Source organism: Lycorma delicatula, chromosome 6, assembly GCF_047948215.1.
Source record: "Lycorma delicatula isolate Av1 chromosome 6, ASM4794821v1, whole genome shotgun sequence".
Classification (NCBI taxonomy): domain Eukaryota; kingdom Metazoa; phylum Arthropoda; class Insecta; order Hemiptera; family Fulgoridae; genus Lycorma; species Lycorma delicatula.
Window position 1 is genome coordinate 6076769 of NC_134460.1, and position 22937 is coordinate 6099705.

General features: G+C 28.5%; 2 protein-coding genes across 7 annotated transcripts in view; both read left to right on the forward strand.

The window, feature by feature from the left end:
• Positions 1 to 14091, forward strand: part of Strump (WASH complex subunit strump) — a 72059-nt gene extending 57968 nt beyond the window's left edge. For 2 of the 3 annotated variants that reach the window (XM_075368202.1, XM_075368203.1), the window contains exons 20-21: positions 5799 to 5952; positions 8791 to 14091. In XM_075368202.1, the coding sequence (XP_075224317.1) occupies positions 5799 to 5952; positions 8791 to 8947 (311 nt within the window). In that variant the 3' untranslated portion in view covers positions 8948 to 14091. The remainder of the gene's footprint in view (positions 1 to 5798; positions 5953 to 8790) is intronic. The other variant, XM_075368204.1, reaches the window with a different exon arrangement.
• A 5276-nt stretch (positions 14092 to 19367) lies between these two features.
• The window catches only part of LOC142326480 (protein cueball-like), a 166210-nt gene continuing 162640 nt past the window's right edge, over positions 19368 to 22937 (forward strand). For 2 of the 4 annotated variants that reach the window (XR_012756794.1, XM_075369057.1), the window contains exon 1: positions 19368 to 19546. Coding sequence is in view for 3 of the 4 variants with exons in the window: in XM_075369057.1 (XP_075225172.1) it covers positions 19420 to 19546 (127 nt within the window). In the remaining variant the exon portion in view is untranslated. The remainder of the gene's footprint in view (positions 19547 to 22937) is intronic. The other 2 variants (XM_075369054.1, XM_075369055.1) reach the window with 1 other exon arrangement.

The window sequence follows — 22937 nt, forward strand, 5'->3', positions numbered from 1 at the left end:
TAGATTTAGTAGTCTGAAGTTATCTTATCCATCTTTTGATTATTTTTTACATTTTGTAATCGATCATTTCATTCCTGAATAATAATTATAATGTATTTTAAAATAAAGAAAAAACTACTTGATGCTGGTTTTTTACTGAAAATACTTATCATTTGCCTTGTTCCAAATTAGTTTTTTGACAGTAACATGGTATCTTTTATATAAATAAGCTTATAAATGTAATTGTTTAGATTTTTATACTCTTTCTTATGGGCTGCACCAAAATGATTATTAGATATCAGTTTGAATTATTATCTTGGTTAAAATATTTATTTTTTTATTTCACAGATATAAAGTGATACAAATTTTATTTATAAAGAATTGATTTTGCTTACTGTTAGTTAATTACAGTGAGTAATTCCTACCTTTGTTTTTACCGTGGTAGGTGATATAACGAGGGTCAGTGAATGTCCCCTTATACCCATGTTATAACTGGGCACCACTGTAATGGCAAAGTACAGATTGTAGCATTTTATGTTACTCATTAAGAAAGTAGGATAATATATTTTTATTGTACTCCAATAAATACAGTCAGATGTGGTTAAATAAGTCAGTATCTTGGATTCACACGACAGGCCTCACATCTTGGAGATGAAACAAAGCTTGCTGCAGAAGCTCCAGTCATTAAAAGAGAAGTTATCTGGCAACACGTACCGTCATTTGTAGTGGAGCTGTTTGCACTGCGGCACTGTCTGGTTGAAACAGTATTCTTACTATATTTTATTTGTGATATCTTGACTCAGGTATGAAGAAGGTTTCCAATGTGTAGTTGTAACATTTGGTGTTCAGTGATACAGAGATCCATTATCACCCTTGAAAACGTATTGCCAATAACTCGCTGGGGTGAAATGACACATCACACAACAAGTTTAGGATTGTATAATGGGCACTTGTGGATTGTTATGAGCATTTCGATTCCCCCCTGAGGGGAGAAGATCCCGGCTCATAGCGTGTCCGGTCGCTACACCACCCCTTCCGTTCCTAGCCAGTAGTGGCTTTAACGGAGGACATCTTCCCGCCCTCAAATTGATTGCACACCACAGCGTTCAGTTCAGGCCCCGCAGAGATGCCACCGATGCAGATGCCCTGAGGGACATCTGCATCGGTTAATTCACCCGAGATAGTTTTTAGTTTATGCCTTCAGAAGAAGACAATGGACACCTGCAGCTACCACGTCGAACTCAGGAATTGAAATTGAAAATTAACTAAATATAACATAAACATTCTAAATCAAGAACTATTTACTTAATATTGTATTTACTTAGACTTGATTGTGATCATAAAAGAAAACAATTTACAATGTTGACATAGATTGAGCGTGACTAATGTGCAGTACATGATCTTAATACAAATTTCATTTACCTTAGCTAGCTATTTGCCTTAAAGTTGTTGCCACTTACTGCCTTCTTGTTTCTCTTTCACACAAATGTGAACAGTATCAATAATATCCTACCCTCTTGATCATACATCACATTCTATGAATATTTAAGTTAATAAAAAAAAAGTTTCAGTTTTTTAATTCAAAAAAGATGACAAAGTTTGTCATCTTTGTCTTTTGTTTGTTTGTCATTTAAAGAGGGTGGAAAAATGCAAGAATTTTTTTTTTTTTAAATATATATTGTAGACAGGATAATCGAGTTCCACTAGTCTAATGGCCACTACTATTTTGTAACAGTATAATGTTTCATTATATATATATATATATATTTATTTATTTATTTCCTTGTATGATGTAAAGGAAGTATTGTGATGACGAAAAATTTCGGTTTTCAGATTTAAACAGAAATATTCATTTTGACCATCTCTGAATCCATTTTGACTAGTTTCGTAGAATGTTGAAATTTTTGATTTAGGACTGTTGTAACATCTAATTGTGCACCTCCCCCTTTTGATTGCAATCGACTAAACCAAAAGTGTCCAGAAAAGCCCAAAATCCCAAAAAAATCTGGATTTTGAACTTTTTCTTAACTGCAGTAATAAGTCCTTATTAAGAGCTTTTCAATAATATATCATAAGTGGTACTTATTTTCTTTGGTTCCAGAGTTAAATTTTAATTAATGAAATATTTGGATAATCTGAATAATTTTTTATTTTTACATCGATTCGAATCAGACTTCATCTCCCTCTTTTTTTAATTTTTTTAGTTTAAATATATTGATTTAGTAATAACTATTAATCTCTGATTGTAAACAAATTACAATAAATAATAATTCAGTAATAACAATAAAAAAAAATAATATGAAAAAATATCAGAAGTTATTAATAAAAAAAAAATTTTATGTACTTTTCATTTAAAAAAAATGTGAATATATAATTTAATAGGTGTACAAGGAAGTCATGTGGTGTTCACATAAATTTTTTTAATATGATAAATTAGTTACATTTAAGATCATAAATAATAATATTAAATTAGGATAATCTTATATAGATGACCTTGTTAAAAAAAAGAATAAAAAATAAGTAACAGAATTTACACTTATTCCCAATAGAGGTTCCTAATAGATATTCCTAAACTTATTACAATAAATATATAAATATAAATTAAGATTTGGCAAAATTTTTATTTATTTTCTATAAACAATCTAGCAAACAACACATATTTTCTCATCATTATTCTTTTTCAGCATACTGGGGAACATGTATTTAGTATTTTAATCATATTGTAATTTGATTAATACTGTTCATAACATTTTAACAAATATTACTTAATATTTAATATTGGGTTAATATTACTACTTAATTAATTGAAACACTGCTAAAAATAACAGTATTTTCATAAAAAATTAATTATGAATGCATGCAGTCAAGTATTTTAAAGTTGATGATGATGGTAATTTACAGATCTTCTGGTTCTTTTGAAATTTTTCTACATAAACTATTGGAAATTCCTTTTATAATTCCTAATATATGGAATGTATGAATTAATTTTAATGTTAACTTTTTAGACAGATCTAGTCACATGATGATGAATAAACTATTAGCTCTGTTCTAAGGCACCAGGTCAAAATATTTTGGTCTTCTAGCCAAACTAAAAAATCAGGGCTTTCAACCACTTATGTAAATAATATTTTTTACAAATTTACTGAAAAGTAATTTTTAGTCCTTTTATTATGATAAAAGGAATGCATTAAAAGGGTAGAATATGGTCTTTCAGATCATAATTGCCAAATTACATCATTTATTAATGAAAATCTGCGATTAGAAAATAATTGATTGCTCTTATTCTATTAAAAGGGTAATATTATTAGTGAAATAATATTACTCTGTTGATTAATTTATATATATATATATATATATATGTTTATATTTATTGAATTTTTATAATCATAAAACAACTTGAACAACCCAAGAACAGAATTACAAAGTAAATGAAATGACACTTACCTTATTTTTTTATTCCAAAAGCACTTTCGCGGGATCCCACATCATCAGTTTGCATATATTTATATAAAAGTACATATCAAACATATAAATTTTAAAATTAAAATTAAAAGATTAAAATTACAATCATATATACAAAAAGGCAGTAATGTAACATTGCATGGCCAGGTTACACAGTATAAATTTTCTATATATTTTATTTTGTATTTTGTAATTATGACATCATATTTATATATATATATGTAATTATTTAATTTAATTGACTTCATATGTTTTTGTTATATGATTGTAATTTTAATTTTAATTTAAAAATTTCTATGTTTGATATGTAATTTTATATAAATTAACTGATCAGCAGGATCCTGTGAAAGTCCTTTCTGAATAAAAAGATAAGACATCATTTCATTTACTTTGTAATTCTGTACTTTGGTTTTTCAAGTTGGTTTTTTATTATAAAAATAAAATATACTGGTACAGAGGAATGTTGGTATTATAAGTACTGACTTTAGAAATATATATATATATATATATATTTCTCAACATTTTATCATAAATAAAATCATTTAAGAAAAAAATCTCAGTTACAACAAACAAATTATTTTTAAAGTAAATACTGTATTTGGTGGTTAAAAATGTATAGCTTATTTATTTAATTTAAAACTTAGGTTATTTTGTAAACATATCATATGAAAAGTATGATTTTTATTGTTTCATTTAATTTTTCAAGTTGCCAACAATCAGTAAAAATAGTGTTCAGTGGTAATTGATTTAAATAATTAATTTTAATTTAATTAATTATTATTTATTAATTTGTAATTATTTAATTTATTTAAATAATTAATATAGACTTTAAACAAATCTATTTTTTATCTTATAATTTGTTTTATGTTTATGAAATTTATCTAATATTGAGATGATCTATATAATGTATTTTTATATTTTGGTCAGAATAATGATATATATATTGAGTCATTGCAGTAATAAATTGATATCAAAGTAAATTAAAAAAAATAATAAATGAGAGAAAGAGAAAACTAGAATTAAAAATTGTCTGTTTAATCATTGTTTGACTGACTGCCTTAAAACTTGTTTATAAAACACTAATGTAGAATGATAGTAAAAAAGTAAAGTATCATTTGCTTACTGAAAATACTTCTAAAAGAAATAAATTATTTTTAGTTCTATTTTCTATCGTTAGTGTACTTTGTTAAAACTATAAAAAAAAGTTTAAGGAAAAAATTCAAAATCAATCAATGTGTATTATAAAACGAATGAAGAATTTTTTTTACAGAATTTACTTAAATATTTAAAACCAAAACTTTCATTAATTGTTAGTATACTGGTTTATTGTTAAAAATAATTCAGCTGTTAGAACTTAGTTAATGTAATTAATTACTGTATTAATAACTCATAAAAATTAATTACAAAAAAATAAACTTAAAAAAAATAAATATTATAAATTAAATTACTCAAAATCTGATTCATAGTGGAGGGTAATATTTCAGTTGATGCTTTTTGCTGAATACTGAATGTTATTGTTATGATCTATTAATTGACATGATTAAATGAACCGGTTATAAGATATACATAATTTTAATCGATTGATTAAATGAAAATCGTAATAATGTAATATTCTTACGTCCAAGCTAAACTATATTTATTGAAAATAAAAACTATCTACAAGACAATATTTGATAAGTTGTTAATTCTGTCTTACTTTATTGCATATAGTAATAAATATAACTAGTTATAAACAAATAATACAACTAGATTTAAGGAATATTTATTTTTTTTAATTAAAACAATATGTACAATGTTTGAAAAAAGATTCTTTTAGGTAGTTAATAACATTTTTTTACCAACTTGTTTTATTTTTTTATACAATTTTTTTTTAACGTTAGTCAAATTATATAAAATTGGAATTTTCAGAGCTCTGTTATTTCATTTCATTTAATAACAAGTTAGAGACCCAATTATAGTAAATTAAGGATGGATGAAATTTTTTAATGTATGAACCAAGTGCCATGTTTGACGGGGATTCAAACTCAGAAACTTCCAGATGAATAAAAGTGCTACTGCTTTACCATGGAGGTCACAGAGTGTATTATGCATATATATAATGACAAAATATCACCAAATCAATAGAAAATTATCTTCAGAACTTAATTTTCTGAAGAGTTTAAAGTGTAATAATACTCAATATAAATATATTAAGTAATCATGTGTTAACGTGTTGTATAAATGTATTGTGAAACTTAAAGTTAATTTATTGTGCGAGTCTTGTAAATTTTAATATTATTTACATAACATTTTTTCATATTTATATTTAGCATGTTTTAAAAAGCTATTACCTTAATTATGACTGATTGACTTTGTAGGTCTAGTCTGGAAAAAATCTGGAGATCCCTTAGATGGAATACCATTTGTTGTTGGTTTACAGACCTTATTCAGGCACTTCCATCCTGAAGTACGATCTCAGTTACTACTCTACTTAGGACAGTATGTCAATTCATTTATTGAAGCATCAATAAGGTATGGTTTAATTTTGTAATTTTTTTGGTAATTTGTATTTGTGATTATAATTTTTAATTTTATGGAGCACAATCTATATGTGAATGATTAAATAAATATTAATTGCAAATATTTTCATTCTACCAAATCAGTTTATTAACAATTTCGTATAAATTAAAACACGTTTTTGCTTAACATAATTTATTTTTTCACATCAAAATTCATCAGTTTTTTTTTACTGTCAGCTATAAAATCCCCCCCCCCCCCACTACTATGCCCACATTATGATGGTAATGTGAGTAGGGATTTAATTAATAATCCATTATATTGGTGTGATTGACTCCTGCAGTAAGTTACATTACTCTCCAAGTTACCTGTTTTCATACACAGGATCACATATTAGTTTTTAATCGAAAAATGTATTCATCAAACAGTTATTTTCATATATTTCAAATTATTTAATGCCTACCATGTTTAACCCATTTGTTTAATTTGATGAGCCCACTTCGCGCAACCTTTACATAGCACAACTTTGATGTATCCTTATCACTGTGCATTCTTTATGGTCTAATATTGGTTTATAGTAGTTCATTTTGTTCCTGTAAGATGGCAGCATATAATATCAAAGCAGTATAATATTTACCATATTATTACATCTTTGATAACTTGTTAATTCTGTCTTACTTTATTGTATTAAGGAATATTTATTCCTTAATACAATCAACTAGATTTAAGGAATATTTATTTTTTACTATTTTATATTTATTTTTTAATATTTATGGTAATAATATTGACCAAAAATTCCCTATAGTTCTGTGGTTGTGGAATTTTTTTTTTCTTAAGTTTTTTTCGTATTTATTTGTTGTTTATTATTTTTAACATTATTTTCTGAATAATACTGAATTATTTTTTTATTTTTTTAACTGAATTTTTACGGGCATCGACTGCTAAGGTTATTAGCCCTCGTCACATTCTTTAAAAGAAATTATTATCTCCATCAGGATCGTCATATGTAAGGGTGTAAAGGGCCCTTACATTTTATTTAAAAACACAAACTTCACAATAAACATTAAGACATAAAAGACAAGGACAATCACAAACACTTACAGGGTGGAAAAGGGCCCCAATATTAAAATTTGAGATAGGTTCTCAAAAGACCATAAAAATTAAAATTTCAGCTTATCAATACCATATCTTTCTTTCTTTCTTCTACGAGTCTCATTTATAGTTTGTTTAAGCACCCTCGGGGCGACCAGAACCGCCGTTGAACAGTATATCAGTCGTGCCAGGGTGCCGTGGCAGTTGAATCCTTCTTATAAACAGGCTATAGGCATGCACGGCATACATCCATAGCCTCGCGCCCTCAATCCATCCTTGAGGGTCCCCCATGCCATCATCGGACACACCCCGACTCACTGCTCTTGAATGCAGGTGAGCCAAAATGGCCTAGGCAAGAGGGCTACCTTCCGTCATTATGCGTGCCACGCTTCGAGACTTCCTTATATATATATATAAAACTACCGCTTAGAGTATCTTTTATCACAGCTTTAAACTTCCATTTTATAGACTTTTAAGAAGTCCACTGGCGTGTAAAAATGCAACTATATTTTCTTCATTTCCATTATCCAGATCAGGACTAATATTATTTGTAAGACGGAACCTCTTTCTGAGGTCCTCATATATGGTACACTCTTCTATTAGATGCTTGATTGTCAGTGTTTTATTACAAACACCGCACATTGGTCTCCCTTCGCCGGTTAACAAATATAAATTTGTTAATCGCATGTGACCGATTCTAAGTCTGGTCACCGGTGACCAGACTTAGAATCGGGTGCTTTTTAAAGTCGCTTTTCCATTTATAAGGAGAAGTTTTTTCTGAGTTTAATTTTGTATTTAAACTCCTCCATTCAGCGTTCCACTTGTTTCTTACTATGTTTGTTAGACGGTTTTTAACATCTGCCACTCTTACAGGAAATGCATCCAAATCATCGCAGACTGTTGCCTTTCTGGCAGCTTCGTCTGCGATTTCATTACCTGTAATACCAGCATGCCCCGGAGTCCATACAAATACGCATCGCTGTCCTCGTTGTTTTAGTACTTATAAAATGGACAGGATGTTTGCAATTAGGACATCCTTAATGTTCTTGTTCCGAATTGCGACTAGTGCACTTAATAAATCGGAACATATTAGCACTCTCTCTTTGCAATAGTGTTCAGTGTAGCGAAGAGCTTGCAGAATTGCAGTGTGTTCTGCCGTGTAGACACTGGCCACATCTGGCAGTTTCCAAAAGTGGGCTTCTTCATTTACATATATTGAGCATCCAACACCATGTTCGGTTTTAGAACCGTCAGTATAAATTCTAATTTGTTCTTCGTAACTACTGATGGTTGCTAAAAATTCCTGCTGGATGATCACTGCTGGTTTCTTTTTTATTTCTCCTTGAGAGAGATCCAAACTTGTATTTACCGCTGGCAAGAGCCATGGCGGTATTTCTCTTGTAGAAATTGCTAGTGTCTCTGGTATAGCAATTTCATATTTTCTTCTTAATTCGTGGTACCTTATTCCGGCTGGTCTGGAATAGGTAGCACGATGTTCATATACTGCAGCCATAGGATGATTCGTAAACAATTTATTATTTATATGAGCAGGGAAAGCCCATACATTTGCTGCATATCTTAACAAAAGGATCTCTCTTCTATAATGTAGTGGCATTATATTCCGGCTTCAGACATCAGACTGAATTATTAATTACATTTATATTATGAAAAGAATACTTCTATAGTCAGGCTTGAGTAATTTAATGATTTGTGTTTAATAATTTTTTATTCTTACTAATTGAATTATATATTTTTTTATAGTTCTGGAATGAAATCATCTGATTTACCGGCAGAAGTAACAGTGACAATTCATTTTTTGAAAAGTTTCATAAAGTATTCTGGGCTTCCACGTTCTACACTTACTGAACATATTCCAGAACCGATTCTTGATTTATTTCATTCAGGATTCTCTTTGTAAATTATGGTTACATGTGTAGAGTTTCAATATGTTTATTCTTTACAAAAACAAACTATATTATACTGTTAACGAATGTATATTTTAAATTCTGTATATTATTTTATGGTTATATGATAGTATATGTAACTGAATGAAATAACTTTTGACATAGTCAGACTACATGTCAGCTGCAGTGAGTGGTCTTCACACTCCTCATACTGCATGCTAAGCTATGTGGGAAATTCCACTACATTATTCAAGAATATGCTAGAACCATCTTCTGGAATGGAATCTAGTACCTCTTACAGTGTTGTCCAGCATTCTAGAAGCTTTATGAAAAATATCATGTTTCAGTTTTGCACAACCAAGTATGTATGTATGTATGTATGTGTATGTGTATCAGTATATACAGTATACTTTATACATGTATAATATACTGTTTATGCAATGCACTGCAGGTATATATAGGAAAAATGAATTTCCTGTGATTATTATATTATGATGATTAATTTTAATATCTTTTCAAATTTGTATCTCATCTTCCTTGGTAGAATATCCAGCTAAAAGTGTATATATATAACATACGTATATATATACAACAAATGTGGAACGTGCCATTTGTTAGAAAATATGAAAATGTTGGTTTTGAATTCATGCACATTTGTATTTAAAATTTTAACTAGTGAATTTAATGAATTTTAATGTAAATGCTACAGTTCAGTATAAACACTTATAGTCTATTAGAAAGTGTAAAAAGAACATCATCCATTTATCAAAAAATTACGTGTATTTTTTTAGCATTTACAGATTTTATAGATCACCTTTTTATGTATATATTTTAAGTGTCTTCCTGTTTGCTTTCATTTGCTGAAGTCGTACGATTTGCATGAATTTTGAATAATGTTTTTGAAAATAGTATGTAATGAGTTGTTCTATGAGATTATTTTTATGATTGGAGCTGTAAAATAGTCACCATTCAATTTTGCACTATGTTAATCCTATTTACCTTCTTTACTTTTATTACAATCATCAAGCAATTTTCTCAGTTACTAAGTCAAGTAAACAAAGAAATTAAGTAACTGAAAAAACGTTCTTAAAATTAATTGCCAATTTGTAGGAATTATAAAGTGAAGTTTTCTAGTATAAGTCACTACTATCATGTTATTAATCGCATAATATAGTCATGACTTACATGAAAGTTCCAATCAAATCACAGTTTCTTATAAGTATCAACATGGTAATGTTTGAGTAATACAAAGATAGTTTTGTTATAAATGTTTGGAAAAATTATTTAATACTATTCGTAGTTTTGAGAAAATTATTAAAAATTTTGATATTTATGAAAAACTGCATAATCTTATGAACATTTGTTTTTTATTCTTATTGTAATAAATATATACAAGATAGTACAATCATGAAACTAATGAGGACACTACTGAACGAAAACATTTTAAAATAGCCCCTATTGATATATATGGGCTGCAGCTGATACATATATATATATATATGGGCTATACTGTTGATATCAGCAGTACATGAGCTAATGCTTAACCCATATATTTCCTCAACTATCTTGTAATCTCATAGCAGAATTGTTATTTATCATTAAAAACAAAGTTGTTAGTAAACCTTCAGAATTGGAAGGATTACTTATTTTAATCTTAATTTAATTTACGATTCCACTTGCATTTGTATCAGCTGATTGCTTATAGTGAAAATATAATTCTAAAAATACATAGGGAGTAAATTTACCACTGATTTTATTTAAAAGAAATGCTGATATTGTTATAAACTGCCAGAAGAAAACATTATAATATAAAATATCAAAAGCCCTAAATAATAAAATAAAAATATCTATTGGCAAGAATTAGTAAAGAAAGAAAATCTGCCAGGTTTTCATCCGAGTATGATTTCACAAAAAACATAACCACTGGTCATTGGAAACATTAATGAATAAACCCTGTCAAAATACCAGCATATGTTATCAGTTTATTGTTACTGCATGCAACTAGAAAATCACCCTTGAATCATTGGTTTTGATATAGTATAGCGTTTTGATTGTAGTTGAATGTTTTTGAGACTATATTTTTAAAAATTTTATAACATATAAAATTAGTATAATATAATAATCAATTAATATATTTAAGAGTGGTGCACAACATTTGATTTTCTTAAAAAATATTTATTGAATTGCAATACAGAAAAGTAAAATACAACGTATTTACTATATACCTGGAGATTATGTTCTGCATATCAAATGTTCAATATGACCACCATTATGTTAAGCAACTTCTTCAATACGAATTCCTATGCTGTTAATAACTTGATTACACATATCCTCTATTATCTCATCACATGCCTCAATGATCAGTACTCATAATTCCATCACTGTACAAAGATGTTTTTCCTTTAGAAATCTTCAAAGAAAATAATCATATGGATTCAAATCAGGACTATTCGGAGGCCAGTTCTGTCCACACGTAAAATGATTAGGAAATCAGTTTGAAATGACATTTACTTTAAAAGTTTCATGCAGAAAGTCTAAAACAACATTAGCTGTGTGTGGTCTGGCTATATCCTGCATGAACCACTTGTTTTCTAATTGAAACCCTTTTGTAAAAAGATGAGAAACAAAATTATTATGCAATACATTTAGGTAACGTTTACTATTCAGTGTCTGTTCAAAAAAGAATGGCCCTACTACCCCGTTACTTGAGATAGCGGCCCATACCGTAATTCTTGCACCTTTTCATGAAGCGCATGTGGATTTTTCATGAAGCCCAAAAACGCATGTTTTGTTTTCACCTAGACAATATCGTCTAGGTGAAAACTTGTCTCAACTGAAAAGCAAACAATACATTTTGGTTCACAGCCCGTTCAGTGAATGCCATTCTTTGTTGTTTGTTGTCAGCATTAATCTAGGCAACACTGTTATTTTGTTTAAATGCAAATCGATTTTTAAAATTCGCTGCACAGATCGCCTAGAAATCCCAAGTTGTGCTGGTGCTTTACTTGTTGATTTGCCTGTGCTTCTCAGCAACACTGTTCTGACAGCTTTGACTTTCTGTGTAGAATGAACACTGGCAGTCCATTTGCGCTTACTCTCAAATACTGATGAGATCGCTATTAAATTTTTTGTAAAGTCTACATATTGTTTTAAATGAGGGCGACCACCAAGTTTGAAAATGTGCACAAAACCGTCTTTGTGTAAGCACCACACTTTTCGTTTGATTAAAAACAACATGGTCTTTATGTACTGTTTAACAGTCAGTCTTTCTTTTTCAGTCGTCTTGGAACGATACACAAACAGTACAATTGGAAAGAGAAGAAACTAATATTTATCTGCCGACATAATACGCATTAACCTAAACAATTATTGCCAAAACAAATGTTGGATCATTTCGTGTGCCACTCTGTATATAATATAAAATTGTTGTATATAAAAATTATTTTTCAATTTTTTTTTTAGATCTATTGAATAAAAAAAAAGCAATGTAATTTATTAATAAACATTACTATTTAGATTAATGTTTTGCACATAACATAATCCAAAATTGTGTACCTGCATTTAGCTACTGATAATAATACATTGTAAATCATAATATTTTTGTACACTTTTAATAAATTTATCGCTTTATATGTGTAGCAATAGTTATGTTTGTTTGAATTTCTAAAAACTATATTTCAACAGTAGTTATCTATGTAGATGTTTTACAAGCATCAAAAATTTAAGTAAGATATTTTTTAAAAGATTGAAAAAATTATTATAACCAGTAAAGTCAACAATGTCGTATGCACGTTATTTTTCCATAAAATCACATTTATAGTTTTCAAATTTTTAAGAACTGCTTTTTTATTCTAACTTTAAAAATTATCTGCCAGTAATTTCAACTATACATTAATACTGTTTTTCATAATTTTTAAACTAAATTTACAGCAAGCAAATGTTTTAAGATCTGGAAAACAATTAAAAATGTTATACAAGGTCAGAATTGTTAGGAGAGTGATAAAAGATTTCATAGAGGAATCGCTTTAATTCAACTTTTTTGTTAGTTGTTGATATCAAGAATTATCACACAAAAACATAATCCCATTGGATAATGTCTTTTGTTTGAAAAATATTATTATAAGTGTTTCAAAATTGGCATGATTACTTATTTTAATCTTAATTTAATTTGTGATTCTGCTTGCATCTGTATCAGCTGATTGAAATTATAATTCTAAAAATACATTGGGAGTAAATCCAAAACTTAATTTATTTAAAAGAAATGCTTTTCATTTAAAATGTAATTATTTTATTGTAATATGAATTATTGTTATTTATTAGTTTTAAGATAATAACTGTAATGCGTTTCTTGCATAATTTTGATTATAAATTTAGAATTATCTTTCTATTTTTAAAAATTGAAATGGTAGCAGTATGTGTAAATTATGTATAAATATAGCAGATTTTCTTCAAATTCTACTCTTAATCCCAATTCAGATATCCATATTGTCTTTTGGAATATAAAAATTTTTGACTTAAATATTTAATACTTAGATTCAAACCCTGCTTACTGTAATATCATTTTTCCTTTTACGGCTGCTATTTTGCTGTAATATTTTATGGTGCTTTTAAAATATGAAATTACCTTAAATAGATCATATCATATTATCAATTAATTATAATTTCATTATAAACAGGCCTAACATAACTTGTGATTAAATAATTTGTAGACTCTTAGTCTTTTTCTTAGGGTTGCATATAATACAGAGTTAAACTGTTATATGTTTGTGAGCAAGTGAGTGTGTATGTGTATTTACTTCTAATTCATTCTTTTTAAAGAAGTATTTATGTACATGTGTATAGTTCCTACAAGTCATTTGGATTCTTAAAGAATTGTATTCAAGGTCATATTCAGTTTTCTGGAAGATGATTATATTGTTAAATATGTCAAATAAGTGTAGAAAATAAATAGCTTATTTTAAATTAGTTTACCAATTATATATATATATATATATATATATATATATACATTTTAATTTCAAATTTATATATTCAGTTGAATACATAAATACATTATTCATTTATAATATGAAGTTTTATAAAAGAATTTTTATTTATATATATAAAAATGTAATATTGTACAATTGTAATAAATATATATTATAATATTTGTTTTATTTGCCTACATTTTTTTGTTATATATTTACTTATAATGTAAAATTTACATTAGCATTAAAAAAATTAAATTAAATTTAAATTTAGTTTTCTTTTTTTGAGTATATATAATGTCAAGTTTATTTTATTTTTATGGTTTTGGTGACAAGATAGTTTCAGTGGAAATTGTTGTTTATCGATAATGAGACCATAATTTACAAAAATAACAGTTTCTGATCCCATTAAAATACATTCATCTTGTGGGTACTTATGTATTAACGCCACCGCAGCTACAGCTTTATTTAAAAACAAAGTTGTCAATTGGATTTCGGTGGAAAATGAACAGTCTCTTTATTAATTTTAATAAATGGTTATTTATATTTATTTATTTTATAAATATAATTTAACCAAACTTAACCTACACTCGCTAACCTTGACTAATTAACACTGTAATTTTTTGAGTATTTATTTAATAAATTCAGTGATTATTGCAATTATTTAAATAATCAAAACACTCCTGTTAATTAGTCAAAGTTAGCGAGCGTAGGTTAAGTTTGGTTAAATTATATTTATAAAATAAATAAATTTAAATAACCATTTATTAAAATTAATAAAGAAACTGTTTTGAATCTATGTTAAATTCTATATCGGCCCATTTTTCTATATGTAAGTACCATATGTGTTTATAATTGTGATCATTACTATGGTAGTTAAATACATTTTCTGTCACAGAATTTGATCTATATCAAATTGTCTCCAACGCTAATTAATTGTAAAAATATTTTAATTTCTTGTATTTATAACATTTATATTTTATCATAAATAGTGCCCAGTTATTAATTTTTCATATCATAAGGGAATCATTTCATCAATCTTATCTTTTTATTAACATTATATGTGAATGCACATCCAAGCTGATTATAATAATAATAATTGTATTCTAATGGTTTTCATCAGTTGAATTTTGATTAGTAATGGTGATTTTATGCAATTAAGAAGGTAGTGTTTTTAGGTTGTATCAGAAAGTTTAGACATATTTGAACTGCATTTTTCCATTTTATTTACTGGTATTGTACAGAGCGAGTCGCAAGTACGGAAACCCTCTCAACTTTCAGGATAAGGTATTGGTCAACCGTTTTACCTTTTGATGAGAAATAATTTCAACCCCTTCTTGGGATTGCCCCAGGGAATTTAACTCAAATATTTTAAATGGTAACACCCTTTGTGTGATACATCATTATATAGGTATCTTTAAGATGATGAAAATAGTGTAAATAAAACGTTAGTATGATTTCTTTACCCAAAATGGTGGGGATAAAGTTTGGATTTTGAAAATTACTAAATTTTGTAAGTTCCAAATAATAAAAAAAGTAATAATAATACACAATACAGTAATAAACAATAAAACATTTATTTTTTATATTAAATAAAAAGAAATTAAAGTGAATTACATTAAAATTTAATCTAATTAAAAAAAAAAAAAAATTTTTAACATAACAAATTGTCCTAAATCTGCAACAATAATAATGATTAGAGATTATGCAAGAATTCTCATTTCTCGACTCTTAAACAGCAGCACAAGAACATAACATTAGCCAAAGTTTAGTGATTCAAACATTAAAAAGTGAAAATTTCAAACCCTTTAAAATTTATCTGGTGCAAGACTTAATGAAGATGACTACTACAATTGAACACTTGAGTTCTGCAAAATCATGATGAACAATATTTATGCAGATCCCAATTTATTAAACCACATAGTTTTAGTGATAAGGCCACCCTTTTTTTTTTAAATAGCAATGTAAATTACATACACAGTATCCAGTCAAAAGTAAATATACGGCAAGTATTGTTGGTGGACAACTGATTCAGGCATCATTGTGACAAACTTCAGTAATGGGGGGGGGGGGTCCTTGGCTAATGCCAGTGTGAAAACAACTGCATCAGTCACTCAGGATGGTCGTAAAGAAAACTGAAAGCACTACGAAGAAAGTTTTTAATAACATATAGTTATCGTATTTGGTTTTACGTAAAAAAAAAATTAAACTTACAAAAATTTTGATTTAAATTAAATCACCATTGACCATCATAGCCAAGTTCACTTTATGCACTTGCAACCATAAAGAGAGACTACAGCAAGTATTTGCTATAGTCGCTGTTAATGGATACTAGTATAATCCTTCTGTTACAAGTACAAGCAAATATAATTCTTCTATTATTTATTTTAATTTCAATTGATCAATAATAGTTTTCTATTAGGAGGGGCAGCTGAAATGTAATGCAAAATGGAACATAACGGGAGAACATGTCACACAAAGCGGTATTTAATCTCCTCTGCCATCTTGTCATTTCATTTCCTTATTGCTAACATCCCAAAACCTTGTTGACCCACACCCTCTAATTTTCTGTCTACCTTTATTCATTTGGAGTCTTGAGTATCGTTCACATCTACGCATGTAAAACAATGTGCAATGATTGAATTTATAACAGTGGAAAAAGTGAACGATAGTGTCATTCATTGTTGCCTAAAAGCCATTTATGGTGATGAAACTGTTGATTGAAGTTCTGTGAGTAGGTGGGTAATAAGATTTTGAACATCAGAAACTGGTAAAGAGAATATTGAGGATGAACCTCAGAGCGGTTAACTAGTTTGAGAAGGAGATTGATGAATCGATTCAAAATGATAATCAAAACACATAACATTGATCGTCATCCAGATGTGCAATAATGTGTCCTACTCGTTTCAATATGCCTACTGTAAAATCTGTTTATGGTGGATGTCATGCAAACTCATGAAAAGAATGTTGTGAACAGCTTCTGAAATGTTAATGTGATGACTTACTTTACAATATTATAATGGCAGATGAAACTTTCGTGCATCATTATGATCCAGAAAAATATCTCTGAGCATGAAATTCTGGCACTATGGTTCATCACATTAAAAAAAATACGAAACGCAACTCTCTGCAAAAAAATTCTCTCAACAGTGTTCTGGGATTCCAAACGCATATATGTGAACTACCTCGAATCGGGCCAACTGTAAATTCTACATGATATATATAGAAATGTTAAAATAACTTAAGAAATGTGTGTTATGTTTAATAATCCACAGAGCTGTTAATTCTACTACACAATAACGCTGAACGAAAGCATTGTGTGCAATCGACTAGGATCTTGTGAAGTTGAAATGATCTATTCTGCACTCTCTATACTCACTGGGTGTGGCACTCTGTAATATTTACTTCTTTCTGCGATTAAAGAGGGATATTCATCTAACCACGGATGATGAAATTAAGAAAGATGCCTAGATCAGTGGATAAGGAAAGAGAGCCTGCACTCTTTCTTGACGGAATGTGAAGACTGGTTAATCTTTCGGATGTCTAGCTATAAATGGTATCCATTTGAAAAAATAGATCTAATTTTATGCCAAATTTTTTTCATTTGTGAGTTATGAGAAACTGCACAGTACATTTTAGCTACTCCTTGTAGGAACCGGCGAGGTAAATTGAATTGAGAATATCACAATTTTTTTTTCTATTTTACTCCCTGTTCACAATATCGGTTACTTTAATTATTCAATACTTAAACTGATAAAATTAAACAATTTTATTGAAGAAAACAATTACATACTTAAGTAACTGTTCATTTTTCATCACAAAAAACACCTTGTGCATTCATATGAACACTTCTGATGATCTAGGCTTTTGAAGTAATTTGCAAGAATTTATCAATAGGTAAAAAGCTTTAAAGAATTAAAGATAATTTTTTTTGAAAATTATTTATGTAGGTTCAGTATACTTATTATTGGGAATTATCTGGATAAATAATTATATTAAATTGGTTGTAGTAAGAAATGTTAATATAATACAAAAAGTATAACTCTCTGAAAGTGAAATTTTTGAAAATAATGTAAAACAAGAAATACTAATCTTGAATTTTCTGCATCTCAGCCAACATGTACATAAATATGTGCTCAAATAACTTTCAGTCCCACTGGGCTAGTGGTAAACTTGTCATCACAAATAGCTGAATTTTTAGATCGAAGGTTCTCAGAGATTCAGATCTTAGTAAAAGTTAGATACTTTTATACAGATTTAAATTCGAGACAGTAGATGCTGGTATACTTGGGTGGTCAGTTACTTAAAGTAACCAATGCTGTGACAGTGGGTAAAATGAAAAAAAAATTGTTAGATATTCTGAATTCAACTTACCTTGCCAGTTCCTTCAAGTGGTAGCTGAAATGTACTGTGCAGTTTATCATAATTCTCAAATGAAAAAAAATTGACCTAAAATTACATCTGTTTTTTCAAATTGATAACAAATACAGTTAAACAACTTAACCACACCTCTCAGGAATGGTCTGCCTGAGTCTGCACAAGACTCAGTCTGGTTGTAGATGAAGTGTCTAGTACAGACTTTGTACTGAGTGTGTTCATTAGGTTGTGTGGAGGTTGCTTATTGTTCACTAGTTGAACAGATTGCAATGTACACATTAGGAAAATAATTTTCAATAATGCCTACTGAATTGTGATTTATGTTATATATTTAGTATTTTCATGTATTACAATATTATTCAGTGTTTTTTTTTTTCTTTTAGTGCGTAATATGTACTATAAATAATTGCTTATTCTAGAATATAGTGTTCCTATGCAAAATTAAGATATTTTTTGACTATTTTAAAATGAAAAATTCAAAATGGCAAAACTATAAATTCGGATTTTTTAAAAATTTTACTTAATTGCTGTAAGATAAGTTTTGATTTAATAAAACTTTAAAAAAAATGTTAATACTTCTAAAAATATGTTAGTACTTTACAATAAATAATTTAAAGGTTTTTTTAAAAAAATATACAAATAAATTTATGGTATATAAGCGATAAAAATTAAACAATATTTATTTGTATGATATTTGCGGGTAGCAGCAAAAATAATTGTATATAAGTCGTTAAATTTGTAATATTTATAATAAAATTTAGACGAGAAGTAAAAAGAAGAAAAAGGTTAGACAAGATCAAAAGTTCATTACACAAATATATTATAATGAATGGCTTGTTAAGTATTGCATATTTTTTACCCGAATCCAAACAAATGTTGCAATGGTTCGTCGAAACAAATATGTTATGGTAGGTTATTATAGTACTGAACAGAAACAGCTGAATCTGTAATTCATTACACACGTAAGAAGTGTAGGAAAGTATACGCAAGCGTTAACTGTTGCTAAAATCAGCTGTAGTACAGTAATACCAAAACACCGGATGTAAATTTCCTAGTGTGGGGTAATTGAATCTTGTAGTCGGCTACAAAACGGCAGTTGTCGGGTGACGAAGGGGTCATTCGTTTCGTCGTCGTGTGGGTTTATGTGGTTGAAAGTTGTATGCGAGACGTTTTATGAATTATATTTTTTCGTAATCATGCTACGACTGTGGTTTGTTGGTTTTTCTACAATGTCGTCGTTGATCTTGGTCTCTGCCAACGCTAATTGGGGTAAGAATCGATTTCGGCTTATTTATATTTAAGACTATAGGTGTCCATTGACGAGCGCGTGTTTGTCACGTACGCTCTGCATTTGCTAATAATAAATTGTATGGGACTACCGGCTGTATATATTTTTAATGAATTATTTTACAAGTTCTTTTATAATAAGTTAACTAAATGTTTATTAGAAAAACACATTTTAAGTATTTTTATAAGCTCGGCTAATGTACTTTGCGGTTAATTTGTTATAAGAGTACGTATAAATATTTTTTACATTTTGCAAATCTTCTGTGTGATTATTCAGTGTACTCGATTAATTCCGGTAACAAGAAGTGGATTTTGTTTCATTTTTTATGATGTGTTAGTCGAGATTTAATAAAAATACAATACAATTTAGTACATCTTTTAGTACAGTTCTGTACAAGCTCCACGTGTATTCTACCGCCGTTTCTGTCGTCTGCTACAGCTATCTGTATTTATTTGAAGGTCTTTATTTTCGCGTCTGAATATTATTTAATTCTTGTCAGTAGTTAAATAAATTTTATAGTTCAGTTTATCGTTTTAATAATTATTGTTAAATTTAGTCTGAGATTGATTTCTAAATTCTTTTCAATGTGGAATAAGTCGTTAATTAGCACAGTAATTTTTCAATATTCAAAAACCTACTTCTAATTTCATTTTAACCGTCTTCTAATTATTTTAATACTACTATTTCATTTATAATTTCCTCAGTAAAAAATATGTTTCTGCCAAACTTTGGCAAATTGTTTTACGCCGCAGTTATTTATGTGGACCAATCGATTATTAAAATATTTTTAGGTTACTCATGTATGTAATTTTAATTTTATTTTTTATATGAAATTATGTTTCAAACGAATCTATGTTGATACTCCAAATTTAGGTTGCTGGATGGACCGTGCTAAGCTTTTCTCATACGGCACTGTTTCCCTAGATTTTTTATGAATTTTATTTTTGAATTATGTATGTACATTATGTTAAGATATAATGATTTTTTTTATATTTCGTTATTGCGAGTCGCTTTGATTCAAATTAAACTTGGAAATCTTTTATTAATAATATTAAAAACTGTCCCCTTGCATGTTTTTTTAAAAAATGTCTGAAGGTTAAAGATATTAATCCTTTGTTAGGGATGAATATTTTGTTTTTTTATCAAAATAGCACTATTCAGCTACATTAAAATTTATTATAATATATTGTAACATAAGCATTAAGTATTTCGAATTTATTTTTTTTTACTTATGTCTTTTACCGAATGAATTACGGTTAAAACTCTTACCCGGTTTCTGTATAAAATGTCTACAACGTTGTGAATACTGAATCTTGATAGAAATGCATTTTTACTTTTTTAAATAGATTTAGAACATTTTTTTTAAAAGAACAGTCTTATCACCGAATAGGATTCCTTGATATCTTGAAACTACTGATCGATTTCATTTATACACTCAGCTTTAGGGAAAGTACTCGTATAATGGTTACGTCTGAGTTTTTTCTACTTTTGTAACGGAAGTAAAATATTAAGTTTATTAACTTATTTCTTTCAGTTAATAGTCAATAATATTAAACAGCTGTTTAATGCAGCAGAAAGGTAAAGGTGGTATACCGGTTGCGTTTTCTTTGATTAAGGCACCAGACGATCAAGTATATTTATTATACATTATGTAATTTAACGGTATTGTAAAAGAAAAGGAAATAGTTATATGTATTATTTTTTTGGCTTTATTACTGAAAGCATGTTTTCTTTACGATATTTTTTTTTGGATATGCTTTATTAATTGACGTAAAAACCTTTTATATTATGTTGGAAACCTGTGTGTGTGTGTATATATATATATAGAAGTATTTACGGTTCTACCAAATTGCTCTCATTGCTGTAGTAGAAAATTGTTATTTACTTGGGTAAAATTGTAATGAAATGAAAAAAGGAATCGGTACATAAAAAATTGGATAGAAATTAATTAAATTTAGAATAGTTATTTTTTGCAGTTTTCGTTTAAAAAACCTTCTTTAGCATTGCTATGGGAAACATTTAATGGTAGAATTGTATCGGTCTGATAACCACAACACTCGTATAACGTATATTTAATAATAGTTCATGTAATTCTTAATAATGAGATCATTATCCGTAAATAATTAATTTGTCTGATAGTTTGCGGAAAATCTGCTTTATGATTTCTGATTATATTCGTTCTCTTCCTTATCAGCCCATCGAATCTTGTCGTGAGAAAACTGTTGAACATGATGCATTATGCTTGTTCAGTTTGATACGTTTATAATAAAGTCGTTTAAAAAAATTAATACAGTAGGACAATATGTTACGTGTATGTAACGAAGGGTTCATATTACCTTTACTTTGTAATCCATTACTCAAAACAAACAATTCCTTTATCGTTGCTCCGCCTAATAACTCACTCCTCCATTGTTATTATCGTAATCCTCATGCATGTAGCTTACCTTACTATCTTAATTTACAAAAAAGGTGCGCAGAGCGTACCGGACATCCTCTGTAGGCAGTGAGTACTGCAGTAGGCAAGGTAGTCGGACCGTATCTTATTCGAGGATTACGGTTAAACTGAGACATTTTATTTCGAAATATTTGAAATTAAAAAATGAAAAGTATAATGAAAAACATCGTTTTTATTTCATTTTAAGTAATCAAGTAGTTACTGTGCTCGTGGGATGTAACGTCTAAAATAAATCTTACGTCTATTGTTTACTGCCTGATAACTAATTACTTTTTTCTTATTATCCTCATGTTTTACGTCCAATATTTTTATAGCTAATTTGGCATTTAACAAATAACACTATTTAAATTAGGATTTGCTATTTTTATTTATTTTTTATTTTTTTTTTAATGAAAAAAGCCGACATTTGCATTACCTTTCCGATTTCGTTAGAAAGTTGAGCCAGTATTTATTCGATTGAAATTTCATGATGTTTTGAAAAACAAGAGGCTAGCAATTTATTTATTACTTATTGATTTTTAATGTTACTTTTAAAGATAATAAAAAGCGACAATTTGTTAGAACGGTTGTTTTATTTTCAACTTTAAAAATTCGGACTGAAAAATGGCAGATAATAAATAATATCAATAAAGGAAAGTGAAAAAGGTCGAAACTAAATAAAAAATGAGGAGATTATGTATGAAAAAAGCGAACAAAAGTCTTTTGCCTTCGGTCTTTTAATTTAGGGTTCTTTAACCGAAAGAATAAGCCTTCAAAGAAATATTTAATTCCTTCTAGCCAGAACCTGGACCGTCGTGGCTCAGGTCAGCTCTGACGAATCCCGGAGCCAACTCAGGGACTCCTTGGAGCGGAGGGCTTTACCCCGTGGCCGTAGAGCTCGCTTCGCTCGTCATTCCCGATATTCCAGGAGGACCGGC